The 24,128-nt window shown below is 39.9% G+C and overlaps 1 protein-coding gene across 1 annotated transcript in view; it reads left to right on the forward strand.

The window, feature by feature from the left end:
- LOC124169525 (trithorax group protein osa) overlaps positions 1-24,128 on the forward strand; it is a 106,135-nt gene that overhangs the window by 74,389 nt on the left and 7,618 nt on the right. Inside the window, exons 15-21 of the mRNA XM_046548158.1 lie at positions 1,920-2,100; positions 3,188-3,452; positions 6,084-6,333; positions 7,405-7,646; positions 10,418-10,636; positions 13,311-13,565; positions 19,459-19,997. Coding sequence (XP_046404114.1) covers positions 1,920-2,100; positions 3,188-3,452; positions 6,084-6,333; positions 7,405-7,646; positions 10,418-10,636; positions 13,311-13,565; positions 19,459-19,997 — 1,951 coding nt within the window. The remainder of the gene's footprint in view (positions 1-1,919; positions 2,101-3,187; positions 3,453-6,083; positions 6,334-7,404; positions 7,647-10,417; positions 10,637-13,310; positions 13,566-19,458; positions 19,998-24,128) is intronic.

A 24,128-nucleotide genomic window follows, 5' to 3' on the forward strand; every position in this document is an offset into this window, starting at 1 on the left:
AAAATCAGCATGTCGTTAGCGAAGCCAGAGAATTATGGACTAGAGGAGAGCCATGGCATTTGGAAGATGATCATAAATTTGAATGTGGTGAATTGTTTCGACTTTCGATTTAGGTAATATAAAAAATAGGAAACCACCCTATTCTAGTGTCACCTGTAATTTGCTGTTTCTGTCAGGAAAAGAGTTCTCATAATGGTGCAATAAATGGCTCTTCAAGCATGAAATTTCTATTTCTGAGTTTATTTTCTTTTTCGCTGGTAATTAGCTGGACTTCTTTAATTTTCTGTGGATTTCATAGGCTTTTTCACCACAATGTAATCGGTTTTAAATTAGTTACCCTCCTTGAAGATATATATATGACTATCATCAACTCCGACTTTTAGAAATATAAGTTCCTGGTGGAAAAATATGTATTGCTGATAAAATTAGTAATTTCATTGAAGTATTTTTTTATCATTATTTCTTGGGAATATTTTTAATCTTGAATGTATACAAGGAATTACCAGATCGTCATCCATTTTGAATATTTTTTATTCAATTTTTCTCTGAAGCATTATTTAATGCATGGTAAATATTTGCAGCATTGTCATTTCATTTCACATTTATTTATATTAATTAAACCCTCTTTTTTATTATCTTTCTTGTTTTGTTGTGATGTATGAACGAAGTGCATGCCCCTTTACTTTGAAGTGTTATTAACAGCTGTGCCATAGCTTTAAAGCAAACTTTTTTTCCTTAATTTACTGGAAAATATTGTGGAATGTAGTAATTTACCGGGAAGAAACCCCTTTTTTATTATTTTAAATTACTAGAAATTTATGATCCATTTTAAAGTGTTTTGTGGACCGTATCTAATTAGTATTTTATTGCTGTCTGAGATATCCTACTTCTCAAGTGCAATCAATTTATATAGTTCATAAGGCAGAAATAATTTCACTGCTGTGGTTCTCACATTTGGAATGGACTGCTGCCTTGAAGGGTTTTTCCATGCCTGTCTTGCTTCACGTGTCGATTGGGCAATTTCTGAGCATCATTGGGGGAGCTGGGTGTCTTGGCCCCTCGAAAAGTGTAGTGTCTGTCGGGAGGATAGGAGACTCCTTTCTCCAGGTCACCATTTTAGGAGCCCCTGAAAATATTCCCATGCTCAGTTCCAATTATCTGTGTGGGGGAGGAGTTGGGGCTGGGGCAAGTATGAGCTCAGGACCCTGGTGCATTGTTACAGCACTGGGTCTAGAATACCCGTGTTTTTCCATTGACAAGTACATGAGCTAGAAATGCATGTTTGGCAGCACCAGGTTTATTCTGCCTCTTACCATCAGTATGCACTTGCCCCCACCGTTGAGGAAGCCAACCCGCATTGTGTGGGGTTGAATAAAGGGAGACTTTCTGCACTTAATTTTGCCCCACACTTTCACTAGCAAAGGTTTTGGAACCAAGAATAACATTGTTCAAAGGGGAAGAAGCAATGGGGAGAGGGAAGACCCTGGGTGACCCTTTTATGAATATGCTGACGAAATGATAAACCTTAAATGCAGTGCTTCATTCCCAAATGAATGTTTGGATTTGTTTTTGTGCAAGTGGAAAAAGTGTATATGGAGTGAAGTGTACTATTTTGAGCATGTTTATGATCAGAAGTTGAATTGAATGCATGCTTAATGGATTAATAAATGGAAGTTATTGTTTTTTTTATTCATATGTTTCTTAATTTGTAGGTTAATATCAGTTAATTTTGTATTCACCATTGGAATTAAATGAAATTAAGCTTTAAGCTGTTTATTGTTGCAATAAATCTTTATAGATGACTACCAAAATTATTTTTAGAAATAATAAATTCCTCAGGAAGATGATTCAAAGTTGATGCATTTTGAGATACATGCTGTCAGCTAGTGCCTATTAAATACCCTTATTTTCTCCTGTAGGTTTACAGCAAGGATACCAAAGTCAGGGGCCATATTCTCAGTATGCACCCCATCAGGATCAGTTTGGCCGTGGGCCTCCACCGCCCCATCCGGGTGCAGTGGGCCCCATGGGCCAGGAGTTTGGGCAGCAATACCCTGGACGACCGATGTACCAGCCCTATGGGCCTGAAGCTACTGACAGGTACACCCCAAGTTATTGATTTCAAACCAGTCCCTGTGGATATTTCATCCTTTTTGCTATTCAAAATAGAAACTGAGATAGTAGTAAATTCAAACTTACTGGCAGTTTTCTGCTACTACTTAAATTTTACTTTCACAGCTGGTTTCAATACATTTTGTACAATCGTCAGGTGATTTCTTCTCAAAATATATCTTTTAAGAGTGATGTGGGGAAGCAGGTAGGGGGAGACTCTTCACTACAGTGGTGGATTAAGAGGGGCTAGTCACCACCCACTTAATTGAATCATAGAAAATAGAAAAATGGATATCGTTGCTTAGGTTTTCCAATGCAATTTTTTATTTCATAAGTTCAGTCTGAAATGTTTAAGCATTTAGCTTAAGTATTATTTTGCTAATTTACTAGAGGGGAACTTGTGAAATTAATGTAGTGGATAGGTATTGCAGACATATAAAATTGTTCTGTTCACACAGCCATTCTCGCATCTTACTGAGACGAGAACAGGGTGAAGAGTTCTGTTGTGTTCCATGCATTCTTATTGTTTGTATATTGACATTGGAAATATCTAATGTTTTTGGAGCAACACAGTTATGCTGCTTTCCCAACAGCAAATGGTTTCCGTTTATTTGTCCCATCACAATTGACACACAGCAATGCTGCGAGACTTTGCTTGCTTTGTTTTCCTCCATGGCAAGGATCTCGTTTGATAGAAATGTAAGTTTCATTGCAAGAATTTTGTTGGGTAATAAATTGTAAAATACCCCAGTTTCATCCACATTGTAAATATCTTTAGGGTCATACTCAGTTATGATCAGCTTTAGTTGTGACATCCAGCCTTCAGTAAATTATTTCAAAAAAGCCGTACGTTCACTGGCAATGCACGTAGGAGGAACATACAAACTCCCTATTAAATCTTGTGGTTTAAAGATTTTGATAACCATGAGCAAGTCTTATGGGGATATTCACCAGAGGTCTTATGAGGTTCTATAGTATAATAATTATATATATATTGTCATATAGTCCTAGAGGACCTTGAATGTTGTGTTTTGTTGGATGAGGTGTGATGTTTGTCTGTGTGTTGTGGGTGCAGGGGTTACAGCCAGCAGTCGGGAGGGCCAGCCCAGGGTTCAGCAGTTGGTGCTCCACCGTTGGCGGGGGCAGGTGGCGGGGGGCAGGACCCTTACAACCGCTACATGCCGGGCCCTGGTGGCCAGCCCCAAGGCTATGTCGCTCGAGCCACTGCGGGCTATGCGGCTCCAGTGCAGCCTCCCCCTCCCACGGCCGGACCCAACCAGCAGCCTCCAGCACCCCCTGGAGGCTACCCTGGACAACAGGACTACTACAGACAGGATCAGGTTAGTCATTGATCACATGTCTCCACAGGTTTCTGCCGAATGGTCTTGATGGAGGAAAGCCTTCATAGTTCTCATCCGTGGTGTTTCATTGTTGATAACAGCATGTTTCACAAATGTTTTAGTTAGTGATACATGTTGCCATCACCATGAAATGGTGCGGAAATGAGCCTGAAAGAATTGCTCAATCAAGGAGAGTAATAAGAGCCTTAACCCTAATAAGGGCAAGGTGAGTCTCTTGGACTCATTGCATCAAATGTATATTCATTATATTTTGTAATTGAAATCTCAGGGTGGCGTAAATTTTTTACTTCTTCTTATTATTTATTTCATATACTATGCAGTCATTCAAATTACTTTCAGAGCTGAAGTAACTTAGAAATATTTTTTTCCCTGAATTGTGTCAAATCCAGGCAAAGTGAGTCTGTGAGACTCATGACGTTCCTTACTTTCTTCTGTGCTTGTATTTCCTTCACCTCTTCTGAGAGACCCGTCTGTTATAATTATTTCTGATTAATTCAGTGCTTAAAAACGTAGATGTAAATTCATGTGTGTAGCTAACGTAAACCATAATCCACCAAAAATATTAAAAATCATACTTGTCAGTAAGAAACCCCTTCTAATTTTCCTTGAATGTTATATACAGTGGAACCCCGATTTATCGTTCCCGCATTCATCGTTTTCCCGCATTCATCGTTCGCCGCTCCTGGTCCCAAATTAAGTTCCATAAAGACAATGTAATTTTTTCCCGCATCTATCGTTCCCCGAAGTATCGTTTTCCCGCATTTATCGTTTGAAGATCGCGGTCCCGTCGAATAATTTTCCCGCATTCATCGTTTGATAAAAATGAGACGAAGTGTTTACAACGTGTTATTTATGGCTAATCACAACAGACACAGTTTGAATCTTCCCCAGGAGATTGAAATGCGATAGGGAGAAGCCGTGGGAGTGCCGTGGGATAGTTACATAAGCGCATTTCCCAAGATCCGGTATCCCCCCCGGTTGAAGCTTTCTTCTTCTCCGAAAAAAAAGGTCCCAGCTCGAGCAGGGATCGTATTACGACGACCTTAGCTTCGAAAGAAAATATCAAGTTACTCGAGAACAAAAGAAACCTTTTTCACGCCTCCCCCTCTCTCGACCGCTAACTTTTTTTTAGCCGACTCGCTTCAAAGGTGGAGGTCAACTGCTGCATGAATCACCTATTAGCCCAAAAGGTATCTAAAAATGAATTTCGGCAATTGGTATTATACTTTTATTATATTGAGATATTAGTGATGTGCACGTAATTCAGTAAAGATTGATACCAAACACGACGTATTTCTAACGTTATTTAAGCATTTTAAGCAAGGAAATAGTTGGAATAATACGATGGTGATTTCTGGCGAATACCGATATCCTCGCAGCTGATAGTGAGCTTCACGGAAGTTGATGCGATTTTTTTCGAAAACAATTACGAGTCTGGTTACAATTTACGAGTTATGCTACAAGTTTCACTTGTCTGAGTTGCTAACGAAGCGATGTCTTCTCAGGATATTTTGTTTCTCTCGACTAGCAATCTGAATTCATCTGCTCATCTAGAGCTACGCTACTTATTGTTAGAAATGAGTGGGTAAGTTGCCTTCTCTATAGGATAAAAAATTTAATTGCGCTGTCATATGGTCATGCTTCACCCTCTGCAGTAAGCTCTGCCCACGCCGTACGCGATAGCATTAGTGCCGAACTTCACCTCGTACGAGTGGTTCCGTACTTTCCGGGGTGGGTTGACTTAAAACTAGCGAGTGTTTTCCGTGTGGGTTCAATGGAGTCCGGTTTCATTTTTATTAGTTTTATTCTTATTCGTCTTCGGACCATGGCCCTTCCGAAGACACAAGTGAGAACTTTAAAAGATGGACTCAAAATAATTGATGATGAAGAAAAGAATCCGGGCTAGAATGCGTGAATATTGCAGAACGCCTCGGTATGTCCGGTAGCACATCACGGCAGGGGTGGGGGTAGAGCGAGATCCCAGGTGGAAACAAGAAGTGGGATGAAGCCGAGGATCAGGTGGGCGTGCCGCTGACGATTAACGCCACATTGCCTCAATCATATTAAACATTTCATTGCTAGGAAGGAAAATTTCCAATAATAAACTATTTTTGGCCTTCTTGATCCATCTCATAACCAATCACTGCGACGGCGAAATCAGTTGTTTGAGGCATAACACGCACATTTCTCGCGTAAATACGTGTACTTGAAATGGCATTTGATGGATAAGAATTTTTACAGTGAAATAGCAGTGAAAATTCCGAGTGGAGTTCAAAAATTTTTTAGCAAGGCGGCTTGTTCCCTTAGGATATTAGAAAGAGAGATAAGTCGAATCAACAATATGACCTAAGTGTTTCGATAAAGTAATAATATTCCTGTAATCAGCTGAAATCTCGTTTGAATCCATTAATGAATGTCATAATTCGCAAAAATCCAACGGATCCTGGGACATAGGCAACCCGGACAACCATTCCCGCATTTATCGTTTTCCCGCATTCATCGTTCTTTTCATCCATCCCCCTGAAAAACGACAGATCGAGGTTCCACTGTATTGACTTTGATGAAGACCTTGTATTATGATTACTAATGGTTCTGTATCACTCCGCACAGGTGTATCCTAGTCAGCAACAAGGGCAGCAGGGTCCTCAGCAAGGCCAGCCCCCCCAGGGTCAGCAGCCAGGTGGTCCTCCCCCTGTGGCACCAGGGGCCCCTCCTGCTGGTGCTCAGATGTACCCCGGTGCTCCCAACAGCAAGGCGATGCCTCCACCTGCGCCTCAACCTCGAAGGCACCCTGATTTCGCCAAGGACCAGCCACCCTATCCCCCTTATGGGCAACAGAGGCCTCCAGCTATGTATCCAGGTATGCCTGCTTGCTCTTGGAGTTACTTGAGAGCCTCAACTATTCACTTACTAGTGGTGGTGGTCATCGCCTGGAAGTGACAGTGTGCTGCTGTGTGCTCATGGCGTGAGGGTATCCTTGCAGCTATGCATCACATATTCCAGGTGTTCAAACGAATCTTATTCAAGGCAAGCAAATTTGAGTAGTTTTCTTTGAGAATATATTCACATGCAGTGGCAAAAGTCAACATATCCTATTGAAATCATCAAAAATCCACCTCCAGTCTTCAGTTTGAGTTTGATTTTGTTGCACTGCACTTATTTCAATGGTCAAATATGAACCAGAACAGGGCAAAGTTGCCTTATGATCCCTGCTTCTGAAAGCCTTTTATCGTGTGTACACCTGTTGATGCTTGTGTTTCATGAGCAACCGTCAGTTTCTGTGGACAACCCTCTCAAGAGATGGATTGTATAAACAAGATTTCTTTAGCAATTTTATTTATTATGTGTGATATGGTGTCTTTGCATGCATTGTGGATTGTTCAATGCAAGTGGAATTTTTTTTCTAAGATTCAATTCTCAGAAATTGGGGAAGGGGACAATATTTGGAGCAATGCTGCATTTATACCATATCAATTGGAGATATTCTCATCATGCAAGGAGATCTGATTGGTGTTGTGGTTAGATTGTTGGCCTCTTACTCGTTGGTCCCTGGTTCAAGTCCAAGCGGCAGCAGAAAATTTTCAGTGACCACCCGATGTCTGCTTAGTGTTGTGTGAAGGATACTAAAAGCACAACACTTTGTCCGTCTAATGGGTCGTTAAGCATTGTTACCCTTGGTGCCTTTCATTGAGAGTAGGCTAGAGGCTGTCTGATCCCTGCTTGGATTGTGCGTGGGGCACTTAAAGCACAGCACTGCATCCGTGGGGTGATACATGGTGCCTTTTGTTAAGAGCAGGCTAATGTCAATGCCGGATTTCTCCCTGCCCTTCCAACGTGGTGCAAAGACATCAGCTCTCATCTGCCTCCTCTGAATTTCATGCCATACCCATCACGCAATTCCCTGTCACTGTGAGGTGTTTGTGTGTTCTAGGTTGGTCCAACAACAGTCAATACCGAGGGCCGTACCCTCAGTCAGGGCCAGGGGCCCCACCTCCGCCGCAGCAGCAGCAGTGGGGCCAGGGCCCTCCACGGCCCCAGGGAGGGCCTCCTGTGGCAGGCCAGCCACCTCCCCAGCAGCCTCCATCGCAGCCCACGCCACAGACCAACAACCAATGGGACCAACACAGATATCCTCCCGGGAATCAGCAATCGCCTTATCAGACCAACCAACAGGTGAGGCAATTCTTTTCTAGACTGAGGTTGAGTGAGTATGCCATCTTCTCTGGTGCATGCTCTGCTAATTGGTATAAACTCACCTGTGCCAATATGCATGATTGTCATGTGTCACCATGATTTCTTTTTTCTTTTCGATGGTCGGTATTATTTTTCTCTTAATGTAATCGCTAGCCCATCTCTGCAAGGGGTGACTCAAGTACATTGGCATGTCTAGGATGTTTTTCGTATGGCTTCCTAGAGTATCCATGAGTAAGTCCCCATTCAATTCAATCTCTTCAATGAATGCTTTTGAAGCAAGCATTGTAATGAATTTAAAATTAACTAAAAACTGAAACTTTGGAGAAGTTTTATTATTTCCAACTTCTTACCGTGGGTTTTCAAGGATTGAAGATTACATTTTATGGTAGATTGTTCGAGTTTTCAAGGCTACTTTGGGCTCCTTGTAGATTGCTTGTACTTGCTGACTGTAAACACCACTATGCTTAATCAATCACCAAGGGGGATTCTTGGCAGTTTTAAAACTTTATTATGTTGGGCAATTTAGTGCTGCACTCATCTAGTTTTAGATTTTCTCCAGTTGTTATTATGATTTCTGTGTTTGATAACATGTGGGTACGATGAGTGATTTAGTGCCAGGGTTTTTCTTTATGTTTTTAGAAGTTAAGTTGTTGATTGAATATACTCTATCACTGATAATCAACTATGATATTATTAGGATCTGCTGTTATCTGCATTAAAATTTAAAAACATCGCATTGGTTGGTATGAAAACCGGGATGATTTCAATAGACTCTAGACTGAAATTATGCTTGAATTTGATGTATTGGCTTGGTGAGAAACCCTCTCGTTCTTTGCAGAAATGATCTTTTAGATTTTTCTGAAATTTATTTTGTTTTTATGCCAATACCCTACCGTGTAGATAAAACTCTGAAAGGTTCATCTAGTTTAACAAAGATAAATTCTATTTGCATATCTCTTCGTTGCTTAGTGAAATACAATGTTTTTTAGGGAGTGATCTATGGAGCTCACATAAGACTGTAATTTTTATTTGAGGGGAAACTAGTCAATGGGCTTTAAGATTTTGTGCACAGGTGACTGTCATCTTTTTTGACCAATGTTGTTGTGATTACCAAAACACTAGAAAGAATATAATTTTATTACTATAGTTTTGTTTTGCTGCAATTAGCTTCTCTGAGAAAATATTGCTGTACCTCCATAATGTTGGAGAATGTCTTCTGCCACATATTACATCTTGCAAATTTGTTTGAAAAGGGAGAGTTAGTGAAATTATTAGCTTTTAAACAAGTGTAGCTGAAGCTTTACCTTGAATAGCTGTATGTTTTTAGTATTTTTGTGTCAAAAATTTATTAAAAAATGGAAATATTTAGAACATGCTTATCATTGATTAATGTATTATTCCTTTCATTATTAATTATGGTAATAGTATAGCTATGTTTTGTCCAAGGAAATGGCCACCAATTGTGGATGATCATTATAATTTTATAAGTTTTTACGGCTTTTATATCTATGGAAAATATCTCATTGTTTCTTTGTGCTTCTGTTAATTAAGTGCTGCTTTTGTAGGTTGCCATTCACTAACTTGGTAATTAGTTCAGATACTGCTCTTGTTATCATGGGAATTAGTGCTATATTTTGTCATTTAGTGTCCATTGAATGGGGTCATTATTTTGTTTCCAAGTATATGAGCATGTACGCTAAGTTAAATGTTTTTTTTTTATAATTTGAAGAGAGGGACTGGGGCATAACATTTCCACTAAAAATATTTCAAGCTCTTCAATAAATTATTTGCATCAAGCTTTTTGAGAATATCTGTGATATTTTTTGGTGCCAAAACCTTTTATTGAAGGCAACCATAGTCCATAGTGTGAATTAGGTAACCTCTAATTTTTGAGAATTTTTATGGCTTATCAGTAAAAAGTGGCAAACTGTGCAGGTTTATGAATTCTTCAGATTATGATTTAGAAGTGGTTTAATTATACTTATCTTGTTTTTCATTCATTTAATTTCATCAATTCAACTACATATTTCACACCTCACTGCCTTGGTTGGCAGTTCAATTAGTCATCGGGAACATGACTGTCCGTCAACATATAAACTGCATTTAAATGAAACAGTTATCCAATCCTGAGTTGTAACATTCAACTAACATGGGAGGATTTCTTTTCTCATGTCAATTTGAGGGGCTGGTAGTAAGAGATCTTAATCTGAGTTGCCTTAGTTTCAGGCTTAAAATAGATTATGTTCCGTGATCACTCGGATAATTATTTAAAATCTAATGGAACATCCTAAGTATCTTTAAAGCAAATAGTCAATGATAATGCTCAGGTCTAGGCTATTGTTAACGTGAGGAATTGTAATGAGTTGCACTGAAATGATGACAATTACTAGCAATATGTTACTGGGGATTCTATCGTGAACGCAGGCAAGATGGGAGGGGGAGGTTTAGACTGACTAGTGATTTCCACTGCTGAGAAGTAGAGCATGGAGTGGAATAGGTATATTTTCCAGAATGGAAAGATTACGGAGTAAGTTGTAAGTGGGACAATTGTTCTCCTTGGATGTCATTGAATGAATGTTGTAGACTTGTGTTATGCCTGGGTCCCTCCCTATTACGCCCCTCCCTGCCCCCTCCCCTGGTGGCTTTTTCTGTTCCGTTACACTTTGGCAAGAGCCTAATGCTAGAATGATGCATGGAATGCCAAATTAATGTTTTGATGGAATGATTTTTGCCGCGCCTCACAATGTAAGTGGGTCCTCCCTCCTCTTGGCACGGGCCAGTCTCAGCCACCGCCAGCACCACAGCAACAGCAGCAGCAGCCTCCCCAGCAGCAGTGGGTGCCCTCGATGCCAGCGCCGCCCGGCATTGGCCAGAGCTCTCCGCTGCGGCCACCCCTTGGACCCATGCGACCTCCGTACCGGCCCGATGCCAAGGGCGCATTCCCCATGCCACCTCCTTCAGGCATCAAGGTCTGTTGGTGCATTCATTCCATTCTCAGATCTACTTATAGAGCTGCCCTTCCATCTTTCTCTGTCCATCTCTTCTCTTTCTCTGGCCATTTTGCTTCCAAAGTCTTAGCCGCTAACCACTTTCATTTTCTTTTAGATGTCCATTAACATGCTTGTTGCCTTTTATGGCACCCTGGCTCTTTTTTCTAGCTCTCTAATGCTAAGAAGGACAGTCCTTGCACTGTAGTCATCCAGTGTGTTTCTCTTCCTGCTTATGTGTCCATTAAGTACATTACGGTGGTATTTTAGGTCAATAATTGTGTGCTAACCTGCTCATTTAAGGTCAAACAGAGGATGATAATATGATTTTTTACATTAGTTCATTTATGTTGGTAGCTTTGTTTTAACAACATACCATGTGAATAAAATAGGGCGTTTGTGTTTGTTTTCTTTGATTTCTACTCTGGTTAATGTTGTCTTATTCCTCACTTTGAGGTATGTCCTGGCCTCTGTTAGTGTACAAATTATAATCCATTTTAATGTTTGTCGAGGGGTTGATGTGGTGGCTGCTTAGGAAGGTGTGGAATTTTTACATTGTGGATCTCTGGTTGAGAGTGTTAATTTGCTGAAGGCAAGCAACCACCATGGGATTCCTCGAGGAAATTAACTGGGATTTGTGTTTGGGTGTTTGGAGTAATTTAAATTTTAATACTCCTGGCAAATTCATCTTTTTGTTTAGAAGTTGGTGTTACATTTATTGGAATCCTCTATTTTTTCATTTATGGCTCTATTATAGAGAAGTTATGTCACATTGCTGTGACTTTAATTTCATCTGGACATAAGGTTGTAAATAACAATGAATTAATTTTATGTTATGAGAAGTATATACTCCGATGACGTTTTGATGATGCAAGCCAGGCCAGGTGGAGGAAAGGGCCTTAGTACAACAGACGTCACTTTCCCCCGCCCCCCGAAAACACAAGGCTGAGTCCAGTGGAATTCAGATATCTTTGGCGCTGGGAGGCAGCCCTGAAATTTGTGTGCTCTCCTGCAAATCCTGAAGCTGGCAGAAAATCCTATTATTCATCTACGTGTGCATACTGCCCCGTGAGATGCCTCTCTGGGCATGTGGTGTGATGATGTGGTGTGGGGTGATGGGACACTAGCCGATTACAAAAAGGAAGAAAAGGAGATACACACGTATTGATGTTCTGCAGGAAAAAATGAATTCCTTTACCTATCCATTACGAAAAATATCCCCTTCAATTCAATGTTTCTGTCAGACCTAGAGGTATAGTGAGGTTCTAAGATGATGTTCACTCTGAAAGACTTCTGTTCTTAGTGGCTCATCTAAGCCTGGCATCCAGCCTCCAAGTGTGTGGCAGCCCTCGTGCTAAGGGTTTTTTGAAGGTGCACACTCGTGTCATATTCCGAAATTTTATCTTCAATTGGGGAAATCTGCATGACTAACATATTTGGGGTTGACGGCATAGTCAGCATGTTCATGAAGCGTACGCAATGGATATTTCAGAGCACTCAAACTCTCAGAGGGCAAAAGCTGTGTGTAGTCCAGCTGCAATGGGGGCAGTAGGAGAGTTTGCCAGGGTGGAAATGAAAATGCCCATTGGCAGTGATGGACAAAAGACCTCTGCAAAGAAAAGGATTGACACACCTCTTAGGAGACAGCATAAGGAATAGTATGTCCTAGTATTGTTAGCGACTCACGCCCAAGTGGCAATGTTATATGGCTAGTGTGAGTTGTCAGTGAGGGACAGCGATTGGCCAAGGGATGTGTGCAGTTGACCCCATTTCCTCTCTCCCTTATTCTGTTATGGGACACATGTGGCTGGTTTGACTGCAATTGATTCGTAGACCTTTGTTTAATAAGTGGCGATTTGAAAAAATTCCTCTGAGGAAATATCTTTTACCTCTACCAGAATTCAAACTCGACTCCCCAAATTCATAACTTTGTCCATGTGGAAGTTTTCCACATTGTTGAGACATCTCTTCCGTATCTGGAGAGGCATTGGCTATATTTCTTAGCTTTGGCAGTTTGAGCAAGGGTCTACCATATTGTTCTACCCCTGGGGAACCATAAATACTAGGGCTCTTTTTATAAAAATGGCTTGGAAAATTCAATATTTTGTCTGGATACAGTATGAGAATCCTTTTTCAATTTTAGTGAAGTTAGCAGTGTGCATTACCCATGATCAGATATTTTAAATAGATATAAGAACTAGATAGATGTTTTAAATTGCTTATCAAATGTAATAATTATTTAATTTGTAGATGAGATGTATAATTGTAATATACCTTCTGAGTGCTTCAGCAGCCTCGCGATACCCCAAAATTGACCATTTTATTTATCTAACATGCACATTAACAGAAAAACACAGCAAAATGGTATTTCACTATTGCGGCTGCATCAGGCCCATAAACAGGCTTCTGCTGGCTTCACTTTGATGCACTAACGTCCTCATCAGAAACATGATCTTCTCCCACCCTCACCTGAAATGTTTTTACCAGCCTCCCACCTCTGAAGGTATTTGAAATCCACTTAATGAGATAAAAGGGCGGATTGTTGCCCTCTGAGAAGCAGCGGTCGAAGGCATTTCACTGCATATTGCCCCGTCTGTGCACACCCCCCTCAGTCAGTGTGCCTTGTGTGTATATATGTGTGTGTGTGTGTGTCCAGGGTCCTCCTGGTTTGGCTGGGGGTTTCGTGGCCCCCCAGCCCGTTCCTCCCCAACCCCTGCATCCCCACCAACAGCCTCCTCAGCCGGGACAGTCCGCGACGGCCCCCTCATCAGCAGTGGTGCCACCAGTGGGTCAGGCGGCACGACAGCAGGGGCCCGCCCCGCCGGCATCGGCCCCGCCGCCCCTCTCGCAGGCGCCCCCACCCCCGTCGGCACCTCCGGCCGCGGCCCTTCCCCCTCACCAGCACCAACAGGTAGGGAGAGGCCCCTGTTGGCACCTCCTGTGTGGCGTTGCGTCCGCGCGGGGGTCGTCCTCCCCACAAACAAAACCCACTCAATGCATCCCTGTAATGTCCCATGCCTCAAGGAACGATGCCCACCCCAGGGTGTCCACTAACCACAAAAATCACAGGGGAATATTCTCATTATTCAGGGAATTTCAGTCTTATAGAAAAACTGAGGGGATTAGACTAGAGTAGAATATCTAGTCATTATGCTCTGGAAGCAAAAAACAATTTGGTAGGAGGAACAACTTGGCTAAGCAAAAAGAGCAATAAGTATGTGAAAATAAAAATATAGGTCTAACGGTTATATTTCAAAAAACAAAAGGGGACCACGAAGAAACTAGCAATGATATTTTTGCAGTATTTGCAATTTGCTAAGAACTCAAGAGTAGTGTCCTGGAGATCAGTTGTTCTGTGGTCTTACTGGTGAGGGATATAAAATTTGGGGCTGGAAGTCATAGCAATGTGAGGGAAATGAAGTTGTGGTTGGGAGAAAACTCGAGAGGTGCAGCCAAGAGGGGAAAGTGGTGGTGAGGCGCATGCAGCATTTGAGCGGCAAGATGGGTGTTTCTTGAAGAGTTTAGTCACGGAAATTCTAACCTGCAAATTGGAAGTTAGGAGGTCAGTTAGACTTCAAAAATTCTTACTGAAATTGGGGGAAATTGAAAGTTGGCATGGGGAGCCCATTTTGATTCATGCGTGGTCTGGCAAAAAGTAGCCCAGTTTTATGGAAGGTATCTTTTGTAGGAGGTAGCAACAAGTGTTTGCCATGATAGTACTTCTAAAGATGATTATAATGTGGTAATTCAGGTGCAGTTTTATTTCCTCATGTGTGAATGTGTGAGCTAAAGTTAATAGATTATGTAGAAGGTTTATGGAATCTGTTCTTATTGGAATAACTTGTGTGTGTAGATAAGTTTCTATCATCTTTAGATGTTAAGCACAACTATAAAATGACTTGATAACTATTCCAGTGGTTAAATGTTTTCCCAATCAGTAATAATTAGCCAAAAATGCTTATGTTTAGGACTGGATACTACCCTGGAAAAGAGAGCAATTCCTCTGAGAAACGTGCAAGTGTGGGGGAGTTCATTTATTGCTTTGCAGTGGACACCCTGCCGCCTCCCTTTAAGGGCATCGAGTTGTGGCAGGGATATGGGGCATGGTCAAATCCCCCCTCCCAGTCCCCCTCCCCCCGTGTGCCACGGCACAGAGTAGTTGGTAAATGCTGTGGAATGGCTGGCTGCATTGTGCGTAAACGTCTGGTCAAGGTCCTTTGGTGTGCGCCAAGGCATTGTAGTGGCTGATGACAAGACCTGTTGGCTTTCAATGATCTCCCCTAAAATCTCTACTAAAAAAATTGCTTATTCTTAATCCATTGGAAAGCTGAGGTCTCGGCATATGTTTGACTTTGCTTTGATTAACCTGCGGCTTCGTTCATTCTCTGTGCTTGGACTAACTGGATATTCTTGGTGCATTTGCGTCAGATACTCATTTCTGATGAGTCAGTCAAGATTTCTGTGTGTCTATACTGATTGGTTCCTTACGTATGGCCCATGGTCTCCTGCATCTCCTTGTTATTTGTCCAGAGACGCTCATTATGCATTGGGAATGAACATTTTTTTAACCTCTTGCTGCCATTGTATGTGCATTTGTGGATGCCAATCGGAGGGAAGGAACTCCGTCTGTCTGCCTGTGCACTTCCCACATTCCCTCCCTCCCCACCAGCCATCGTCTCTGCTCTTTGGCTTGTCTTGCCTCCGTCCCTCTTTTCAACGCATTTACTTATGTGTTAAAATGTTTGCCTATGGTTATATCCATGCTGTGTGTCGCTAGATGCTTTTCTGTGGCAGGGGAAAAGGCCCTTTGCTTACGTAGTTGATTCTGAGGCTGTTGTGGTAAAACGTTGACTCAGGATTAGTCGAGTCTCATATTATTTTATAAAATCTGCTTTAACCTTGAATAATTATTGCTTTAACCTTAAATTTTCATTCCTTGAACTTATTTTTTGCCTTAACTTTTTACAGTTGACTAATGAATACCTGCAAGTTTCTATTCATCATTGGTGATGTAATCCATAATATATCATAAAATAAGCTATAAAAGCTCAATTTTAAGATAACTATACATCTATAAAGTTTATTAAGTGTTTCTCAAAGTACTCCAAGTATTCCCTTTGTATTTAGAACTCCTGATTCATACTTTTACCTTATAGCCCATTGCCCATTGAAGAGCCATGAAAGTGTTTATTTTATCTTATATCCTTGCTGCCTAAGGCATGTGCACTGCTACTGGCCTTTTCTATTTTTACCCTAAACATTTGTTAATTTTTTTACGCAAGTAGTCAATATTTATAAATCTAGCAGATTTTGGAATCAAATTAAATAGATTTCTCTTAAGACTTTTTGTAAGTTTATTTCATGTTAAGGTAAATTTTTCTAAGATTGGTAGTTTGATAAAAATTGGGTAATAAAAGTGTTTGCTGTTGAAAGTTGAGTTGAAATTTTAGGGCCCAGAGTCAAACTTCAAAGTATAGGGTGCTGCATAAAGTAACTAACATTTCTGTTGGATGAGGCCGTCGATGTGTGACTTCATTTGAAATATGCTGTGAGATTATCCACTGAAATGGCTCGATTGATTGGGAAGGCATCCAAAGATTTTCAATAAAATAATTTGATGTGAAGAAATTTCCCATTAAATTATTGTGCCTAAATCCTGTCAACGCTGTCACAAATGTTAAAAATTTTCACAGACCATTCATTATAAATTAACTTCTTTTTAACGTGTTTTCCATGTATTTGTGTGTCAATTTCAGTGATGTTTCCCCTCACATGCTGGAAGCTTTCTCAAGAGTGTCTTCTTAGTGGTTTCTTAATTCTCACGTGTTGAGGAAGCACTCGAGGGGAAACTTCAGTGGAAGTGCTGCAAAAATAAGTGGAAATCTCATAAAAAAGGAGTTTATTTTTAGCATTGTCATAGGCTTGTCCTCAGGCAATCTCTCAAGTATCCTTGAAAACCCCCATAATCTAGGACAAAATTTAATCTTCTAAAAACCCACAATAACATATTTCCTCTATCTCTTCTGGCAAGTTGAATTGAAGAAAAATAACGGTAAAATGTTCTTTTTTTAAATTTTATATTCGTATGGATGCTTTCTTCACAATCTTTCACTGAAGAGAGTAAATTGATAAGAAGGGATAAAGGGTGGGTGCTCGTGAGCAATTGTGGAAGTATGTATACCTGTCCTAAAAATCCTAGCGAAGCCCATGTGCACGGGTTCGGAAATTTCAAATGCCTTGATTTTGGAATTACATATATGAAATCTGACGTCAGAGGTGCCAATGTCTTTATTTGTACAGCACTCTATTCTTTGAAATAATTAGTAATTGATGTTGAAAATGTGTATCACATTAACTATGTTATCCAATCTTGTCCAATTTATTAGTCAGTATGAATCATCATGCTTTCAAGGAAATGCATTTTGAGCTAGAAACAAATGTGGATACTTAATATCTACCCCTGGAATTTACATCAGGCGATTTACTTCAGCGACCATGCATCGAATGGAAGTTATACTCGTTTTTCAATCTGCAGTCATATTGATAGTGTTAATATCTGGTACAATAGTGTAGTTTGATGAAATTTTTACTTTAAGAGAAGCTGCATTCATTTTGATTTTACGTGCCTGATATTCTGTTAAAGTTAAATTAAGATGATGTATCTCTAATGGTAAATTAGCATTTGGCATTGCATAATCTTCAACACTTGCTGCTACGCTAGAATAATTTTTTTTGGCTGTTGCGTTGTAAACTGTGTAACGGGGCAGTCTCTAATCATTCTTTCGCCATACATTTCACTAGGTTGTTAGAGCATCCTATAAAAGATATTCCAAACAGTGTAAAAATTCCCCTTATATTCAGAATTGAAGTTCATATTGCAGTGGTGCCCTGAGGAATGCTAAAATCCACGCAATAGCTTGTGCAAATGGCTTCTCAGGTTTTCGTCCAGGGGTACAATTCATGGCCTGCTCGTTTTGACTGCTTTCTTTTCTACCATCTTGCGGGATTTTGCTGCTCACTCTTCATCCCTAAAGAAGGCACCAGAGTTAGCTGATGAAAATTTTTTAAACCAAGTATACTCACCTTTGTGAAAAACTGAGGAAGCCTTGTCTACAAATGAAGTGTCTGTTGAAAAAATGTGAAATAATTTATCGTAATCAGTGAACTAATGAACTTGTATGGAGGAGGGGTCATACAATCAAACCTAAAAAAACCTAAAAACTTAGGACAGCGATGTAAAAATGTAATGTAATAGGTCTATTTTTGTCTTTAAAAATAGCCTTCTCATTTGGAAAAATCCTAATATTTTGGTTAATAGGAGTAAATTCATGTTCTGATACCAATCTTCCTTTAAGTTCAGAACTATTTAACTTTTCCAAGTTATATTAGTTCCTGTGGATGTTGAGTTTGCTGATGAAGAACTTGTAATTTTAAACTGCTAAGTGCAGAATATATTGTTAACATGTGCAATCTGCAAATTTTATTAGAAAGCAGAGGGTGCAGAGTTGATTTTATGGAAAGATATTTTCAGTGAAGACAAAATGTGTTAGATCTAAGTCTTGTGGTTCTATGTATTTTTTGGAGACGTTTCATAGATTTAAAAATAGATATAAATTCAATTGGAGGTGATGTGACGTGGACGTGTTCTACTAGTTGCTGATTTATGTATGTGGATGCTATGCACACAATTTTATTTCTATTATCAATGAATATTTTTGTTTAGTTTGGCAGAAAAAAATTGTACGTACAAATATATGTACTTCCGTGATCATAAATTCCATCAGAATTTCTCTTCTAAAATATCTTTTCATCTCGTGTCCTTTTTCCTTTGTTGGGGAAATAAGAAAATATTAATGAAGTCTTTTTTTTTTTTTTAATGGATTTGGTTGTGATAATTTAATATGAATATGTATTTTAGACTTGTTTTTATCCATTGACGATCTCTAAATGTACCAATCTACAGGTCTGAAAATATACTCTACCAAGAAGTGTCATTTAACTTTGACTCTTGTTGAAGAGATAATTTTTATGTTACATCATGTTGATAATGTTACTTTTATTAGATTTTATGTTATTTCTTCATATGTTTTGTCAAGTATGTTTGATTGTGAAGGCTGTGAAATGATGCGAGTGAGATAGACTGTGTGTAAGAAGAGAAACTTGTTGTAGCAATTATTTTTATTGTCCAAATGAGTGTTGCAAAGGCTGTATTTTGATTCTTGAATTAGTATCGTATGAAAAATCTTATACTCTGATCTCTCTTAGTACATTCTTCTTGTTGTAGCTATTTGCATGAAACTTTAGTTGCCTCTAGGATTTAATGCATCTTTACAAGCCCTTGCTGAAGACTTGTTGGCCTAACCCCTAATAAATAAAATTAGCCTTGTTATCCTTTTCTTACATTTTGAAATAGTTTAGGTTGCTTTGCAAAGAAATGGGGATTTGACATAATGTGATTAAGGTGGAAAAAACAAAGTAAATGTATTAATAAATGAGAAATAATTACCATAAATGTTGCTCTCCTTCCTTGTTCATTATTTATTATTTTTTGCTCTTCATATAATTATTCATGTCAAGAATTGAGAGCTAAAATTGTCATTCTTCACGGATAGTGTGCAATATGTTTCTTAGAATTTGCTGCCATATTAATGAGATCTCTTATGATATCAGTTTCTTGCATGCAATTAAAAGATTTTTGGCATGGCCTTTTCAAGCCTTGTAATTCTTTCATATTAATGTGAGGTGACATAATTGTGAGGGGTGTCAATGCCCATTACTAAATTTCATTCTGCACTCCTCCCCAGCCGGGATATATGGGTAGCGAGCCGCACCTGCCCAGAATGCCTCGTTCTCCCAACTCCACGCCCATATCCTCGGCCCACCATCACCCACCGTCTCAACAGCAGCAAGCTGCGTCGGCCGCGGCGGCAGCTGCAGTGGCGGCCAGCTGCAAGAGGGAGCTGGTGTTCCCGCCAGACAGCGTCGAGGCTACAACACCCATCCTACACAAGAGGAGAAGGCTGTGCCGCGGCGACGTGGCCCCTGTCGATGCGTGGCGGCTGATGATGTGCTTGCGGTCAGGCCTGCTGGCCGAGACGGCGTACGCCCTCGATGCGCTGAGCGTTCTTCTCTTTGACGACTCTTCAGTGGCTTATTTTGGGCTGGCCCACATGCCGGGACTGCTGGACGTCCTGCTCGAGCACTTCCATCGCTCACTGATGGATGTTTTTGGAGCCGATGGTGGGGATTTGGAAGGGGCGCACTCACCTGGCACGAACGTCTCCCGCATCGCAACCTCCGTCACAGGCTCCTGCCATGACCGACTCAAGGCAGAAAGGAAATGGTGAGTCGGAGCACTCCAATTACGGAGGGCTTATTGATTTATGAAAGCTGTCCCTGTGTAGTTGCTTTTGACTCTTGTCTTTCATCTTCCCTCAATTTCATTAATATTACAGTTGTTCTCTTATTATTTTTCCAATGCTGCTGATAAACTTTCATTAGGAACGTATTTTTTAATTTGAAATAATAAGTATAATTTTGTTTTCCGACCTATATTCATTGCTAAACTTCACTGCCACCTAGGTCTCTGAGAGGATCTACAAGGCTGAGGAGGCCTGATAATGAATATTCTCTTGGAAACCTTGGTAAAGTTTTGAAATTAATAAATTGGGAAAACAAAATCATTCTTATTGTTTCGAAATGATGAACAAATTCCACTGACTCGTGCTTGAAACCACAGAATTATTAAGCAAGTATGTATAATACGCCTGTGGTGCATTTGAATGCTGCCATGAACAGCAGTGAAATTCTCATTTGTTACCACGAGAAGAAATTCCCCTGCAAACACCTTTGACTCTCCAGAATACTGAGCGGGCCACTATGATATCCAGTTTCCTTGATTCCCATGGCAATTTACTAAGAACAAAAGGTGCTCTAGCTAGCTTGGTAGATGGCATAATGTGCAATGTGGTGTGGTGGCTGGTCAATGGGGAAGTTTTTCCTATGGAAATTAATTTGGATAATCCTAACCTCTCCCGAGTGTTAAGTAGATTTCAACATGCAGATGTCATCTCTACTTTTACAGCTCCACATTCTCAATATTGAGATAAAACTAGTAATACCAAATACACTACTGAATCAGTCAAATTCACAGCTAACCTAATGTATTAAAAAAGTGAGATAAATTTTGAGAGGAGACAATTATGGTGTGTGTATCTTTTCGATTGGATGTTGCAAAGTACTTTCCATTTTTTATACTTAATTTTAGCTGGTGGTGATGTTTGGATACAGTCCCGAACAATAAAATAAACCACCTTTGTGTGGTATGACTCTGAACTATTCCGGAAAAGCATGCATTGTAGGAAGTGATAACTGTGCACCTATTCCACCTGTGCCCAATAAATGCAGGATCCTTATTGAAGTTATGCTGTTACATGTAATTTACTCCAAAACAATTCAAAATAACTTACAGTAAACTCTTGATTATACGAAGTTAGCGGGACCAGAAAATAGGCACTTCGTAATATCGAGTTTTGTAATTTCAAACCTTTTCAATGAGTCGCAAAAAAATGTTTGCATTTATTCCCACCGACCTTTTTCTGTCTTAAGTGGCCTTGTTTAACGTTTTCTTTGCTTTTTCAAGCAATGATTTTAAAAAAATGCTCTCTCTCATGGATTTCATGCTGTGAAAAATCATTAAAAATCACATGACCCTAAACTTACCATTTTTAATTGTTAAATATTAACGATCTTAGTGCTAAAGACATTTCTGTCTATTTAAAAAAATGTAATCTTATAACATCTTGAAAATTATTGTACAAGAATTTAATCTGAGAATTTTGTGGTCAGCAGCGAATAGCAAATATTGTCTACGCATAAGATAGCTGTTTGTTTCCAACACTTACGAAATTATTACGGCTGCCCGCCTAATCGCAATTTGTGATGCCCTCTATCGCTCAGTGAGGAGAATAAGAGAAAAACAGGGGTCACAGCCCGTTCCCAAAATAACCTTCGTAGGTTAATATTTCAGTTCCTTCTGTATTTTCAGGTGAATGTGCAATCTTTTTAATTAGTTATTTTTATTATGACTCTGTTGCAATCATAAATTACGTAGGATATGATTTTCTACCGGTGAATATTTGAAGTAAATTCTTTTCGGGCCCTTCATCCGTCTGCCGTGCTCCATCAACTTTGTGCGCGTTAAAATAGAAGATGGTATTATAGAATAGATGTATAGATGAATGAGGTATAATTTTCAAGAGTTCACAAAAGAAAACCAACATTGAAAAATTTTAAATCCACACAATATTTAGAAAATGATCAGCCCTAAACACAATGTATTTCTGGCATTGTTAAAGTTTGATGATCATGTTTATAGTGGGTTAGCCAAACCAAAAAATAAGCTCATAATTTCAGATTGACGTTTTGGCTCAGTACTTAATAATACTTAAAAATGAAAAATATTTCCTCCATCATTGAGCGTCTTAATTCTCTTCCATCCTCATACTTCCACCTGTTGACTTGAAAAGTGTTGCCACGAGGTCGCTTTTTTACCGGTAAGAACGTTGAAATTTGAGCAATTTTCTTGCAGCACTTTTTTGGTACGATTCAAGTATGTAGGGTTTAAGTAGGAGTGTAAGAAGTACCCCGTGCAACCTTCCTCACTTGTTAAACTGCGAATTATTGCCGATGCGATGTTTATGAGCGTGCACTTAAATAGGCAAATTGAGTCAGCCACAATATTTTTACTGAACTCCTACTTTTCCTAGATTCCTGCTGTAAGTTTTTAGGCGAACCCTTTCCCTCCAAAGTTGCACTATCATTTACGATTTTGCAAGTGCCACATTCAGAGGCGCTGATTTTTTTGCTGCTTTCGCTGGAATAACTATGTAGTTTCGTTGACAAATTTTTCGCCTAAGTATAAATGAATGCCATTTGCTCCTGGGGGCCAAGCCCGTTGTTCGTTATTTCAAAATATTTCGTATTATCAAAACTTTGTAATAACAAATAGTACCATGTATTTACCATAGGCTTTTCGCAGGGACCACTAATTCACTTCATACTATCAAAAATTTCGTACTCTCCTGCTTCGTATAATCGAGAGTTTACTGTATTTGCTTCAGTGGTAGATTTAAAATTACAAGCATGTGTTATGAAAAAATGGTAGCAAGTCGTTTGAGATAAAAAAAAAAGTGTGTGTGCTTCTGAAATTTTGCACTCAAGCTTTCTTCGCCCAGTCCATTTCACAGAGAAAATATTAACCATATACAGCAGACTCTCGATTATCCGGGCTAATGATGGGGAGAGGGTGCACGGATAATCAAAAAACACGGATAATCCAAACTCCATTTTATTTCTTAAATTTTCCGTAATATGCACAAAATTATCATACGTATATTCATTTTCGCAAATAGTCCGTTAATTTAGTTTGTTTTAAGGACTCGTTGACAGCTTTCTTCACCTGATCACGGATTTTTTTTGCTGCAATAACGTCATTGTAATCGTAATTACAGTGTTCCATGTAGTGCAGCAAATTTTTTACGCAGGTGAGCGCTTGGCTGTGAGTCATGCGGTCGCTACTCCCCTCCTCTCCGCTCTCGTCACTTTCACTCCCCTCCTCACTCGCCACTCCGGTAGAGATCGCGGCGTTAATAATGTCCTCATCCGTCATATGACGGAATCCCGGTTCACTTTCGTCTCTCTCCAACCACTCGTTTAAGTTTTCTACATCAACATTTTCGAACCCTTTCATTATTTTTACTAGTTCCCCCAAGTTGGGATCACTCACATCTGATTCTGAAAATCCCTCGAAATCACCTTCGAGGTCTAGCAAAAGTTTCATCCACGAACGAACTAGTGTGATAGGTTTCACCGAAAGCCAGGCCTGAGATACACCGTGAATTGCATCTAATATTGTCATTTTCTTCCAGAAGTTCATCAAATTTTCATCTTCAATGGATAGGGTTCGCAGAAGACCAACGCGGTAATTTCTTTTCATTGATGCAATGACGCCTTGATCCATTGGCTGTATAATTGATGTGACGTTTGGGGGTAAAAACTTAGTAATTATTAATCCGTCGTCTGACGTTAAAATTTTCTCATTCGGATGGGAAGGGGCATTGTCTAAGAGTAGCACTGCTTTCGGAGGCAATCCCTTGTCTTTTAAAAACAAACGAACTTGGGGAACAAATTTTGAGTGGAACCAATGCTCAAATATCTCTCGGTCCATCCACGCTCCCTTTTGATTGTAGTAATCAACGGGAAGCTGACTTCCTTCAGTGCCCTTAAAGGATCGAGGCCTTTTCGATTTTCCAATGACTAACAATCTAAGTTTATGGCTCCCGGAAGCATTCCCACAGCACATCACTGTCAATCGTTCTTTGGAGGATTTGTGGCCGGGTGCATGCTTCTCTTGCACGAACGCTAGCGTTTTAGACGGCAGACATTTCCAGTATAGCCCCGTCTCGTCAGCATT

This window comes from Ischnura elegans, chromosome 12 (genome assembly GCF_921293095.1).
Source record: "Ischnura elegans chromosome 12, ioIscEleg1.1, whole genome shotgun sequence".
NCBI lineage: Eukaryota > Metazoa > Arthropoda > Insecta > Odonata > Coenagrionidae > Ischnura > Ischnura elegans.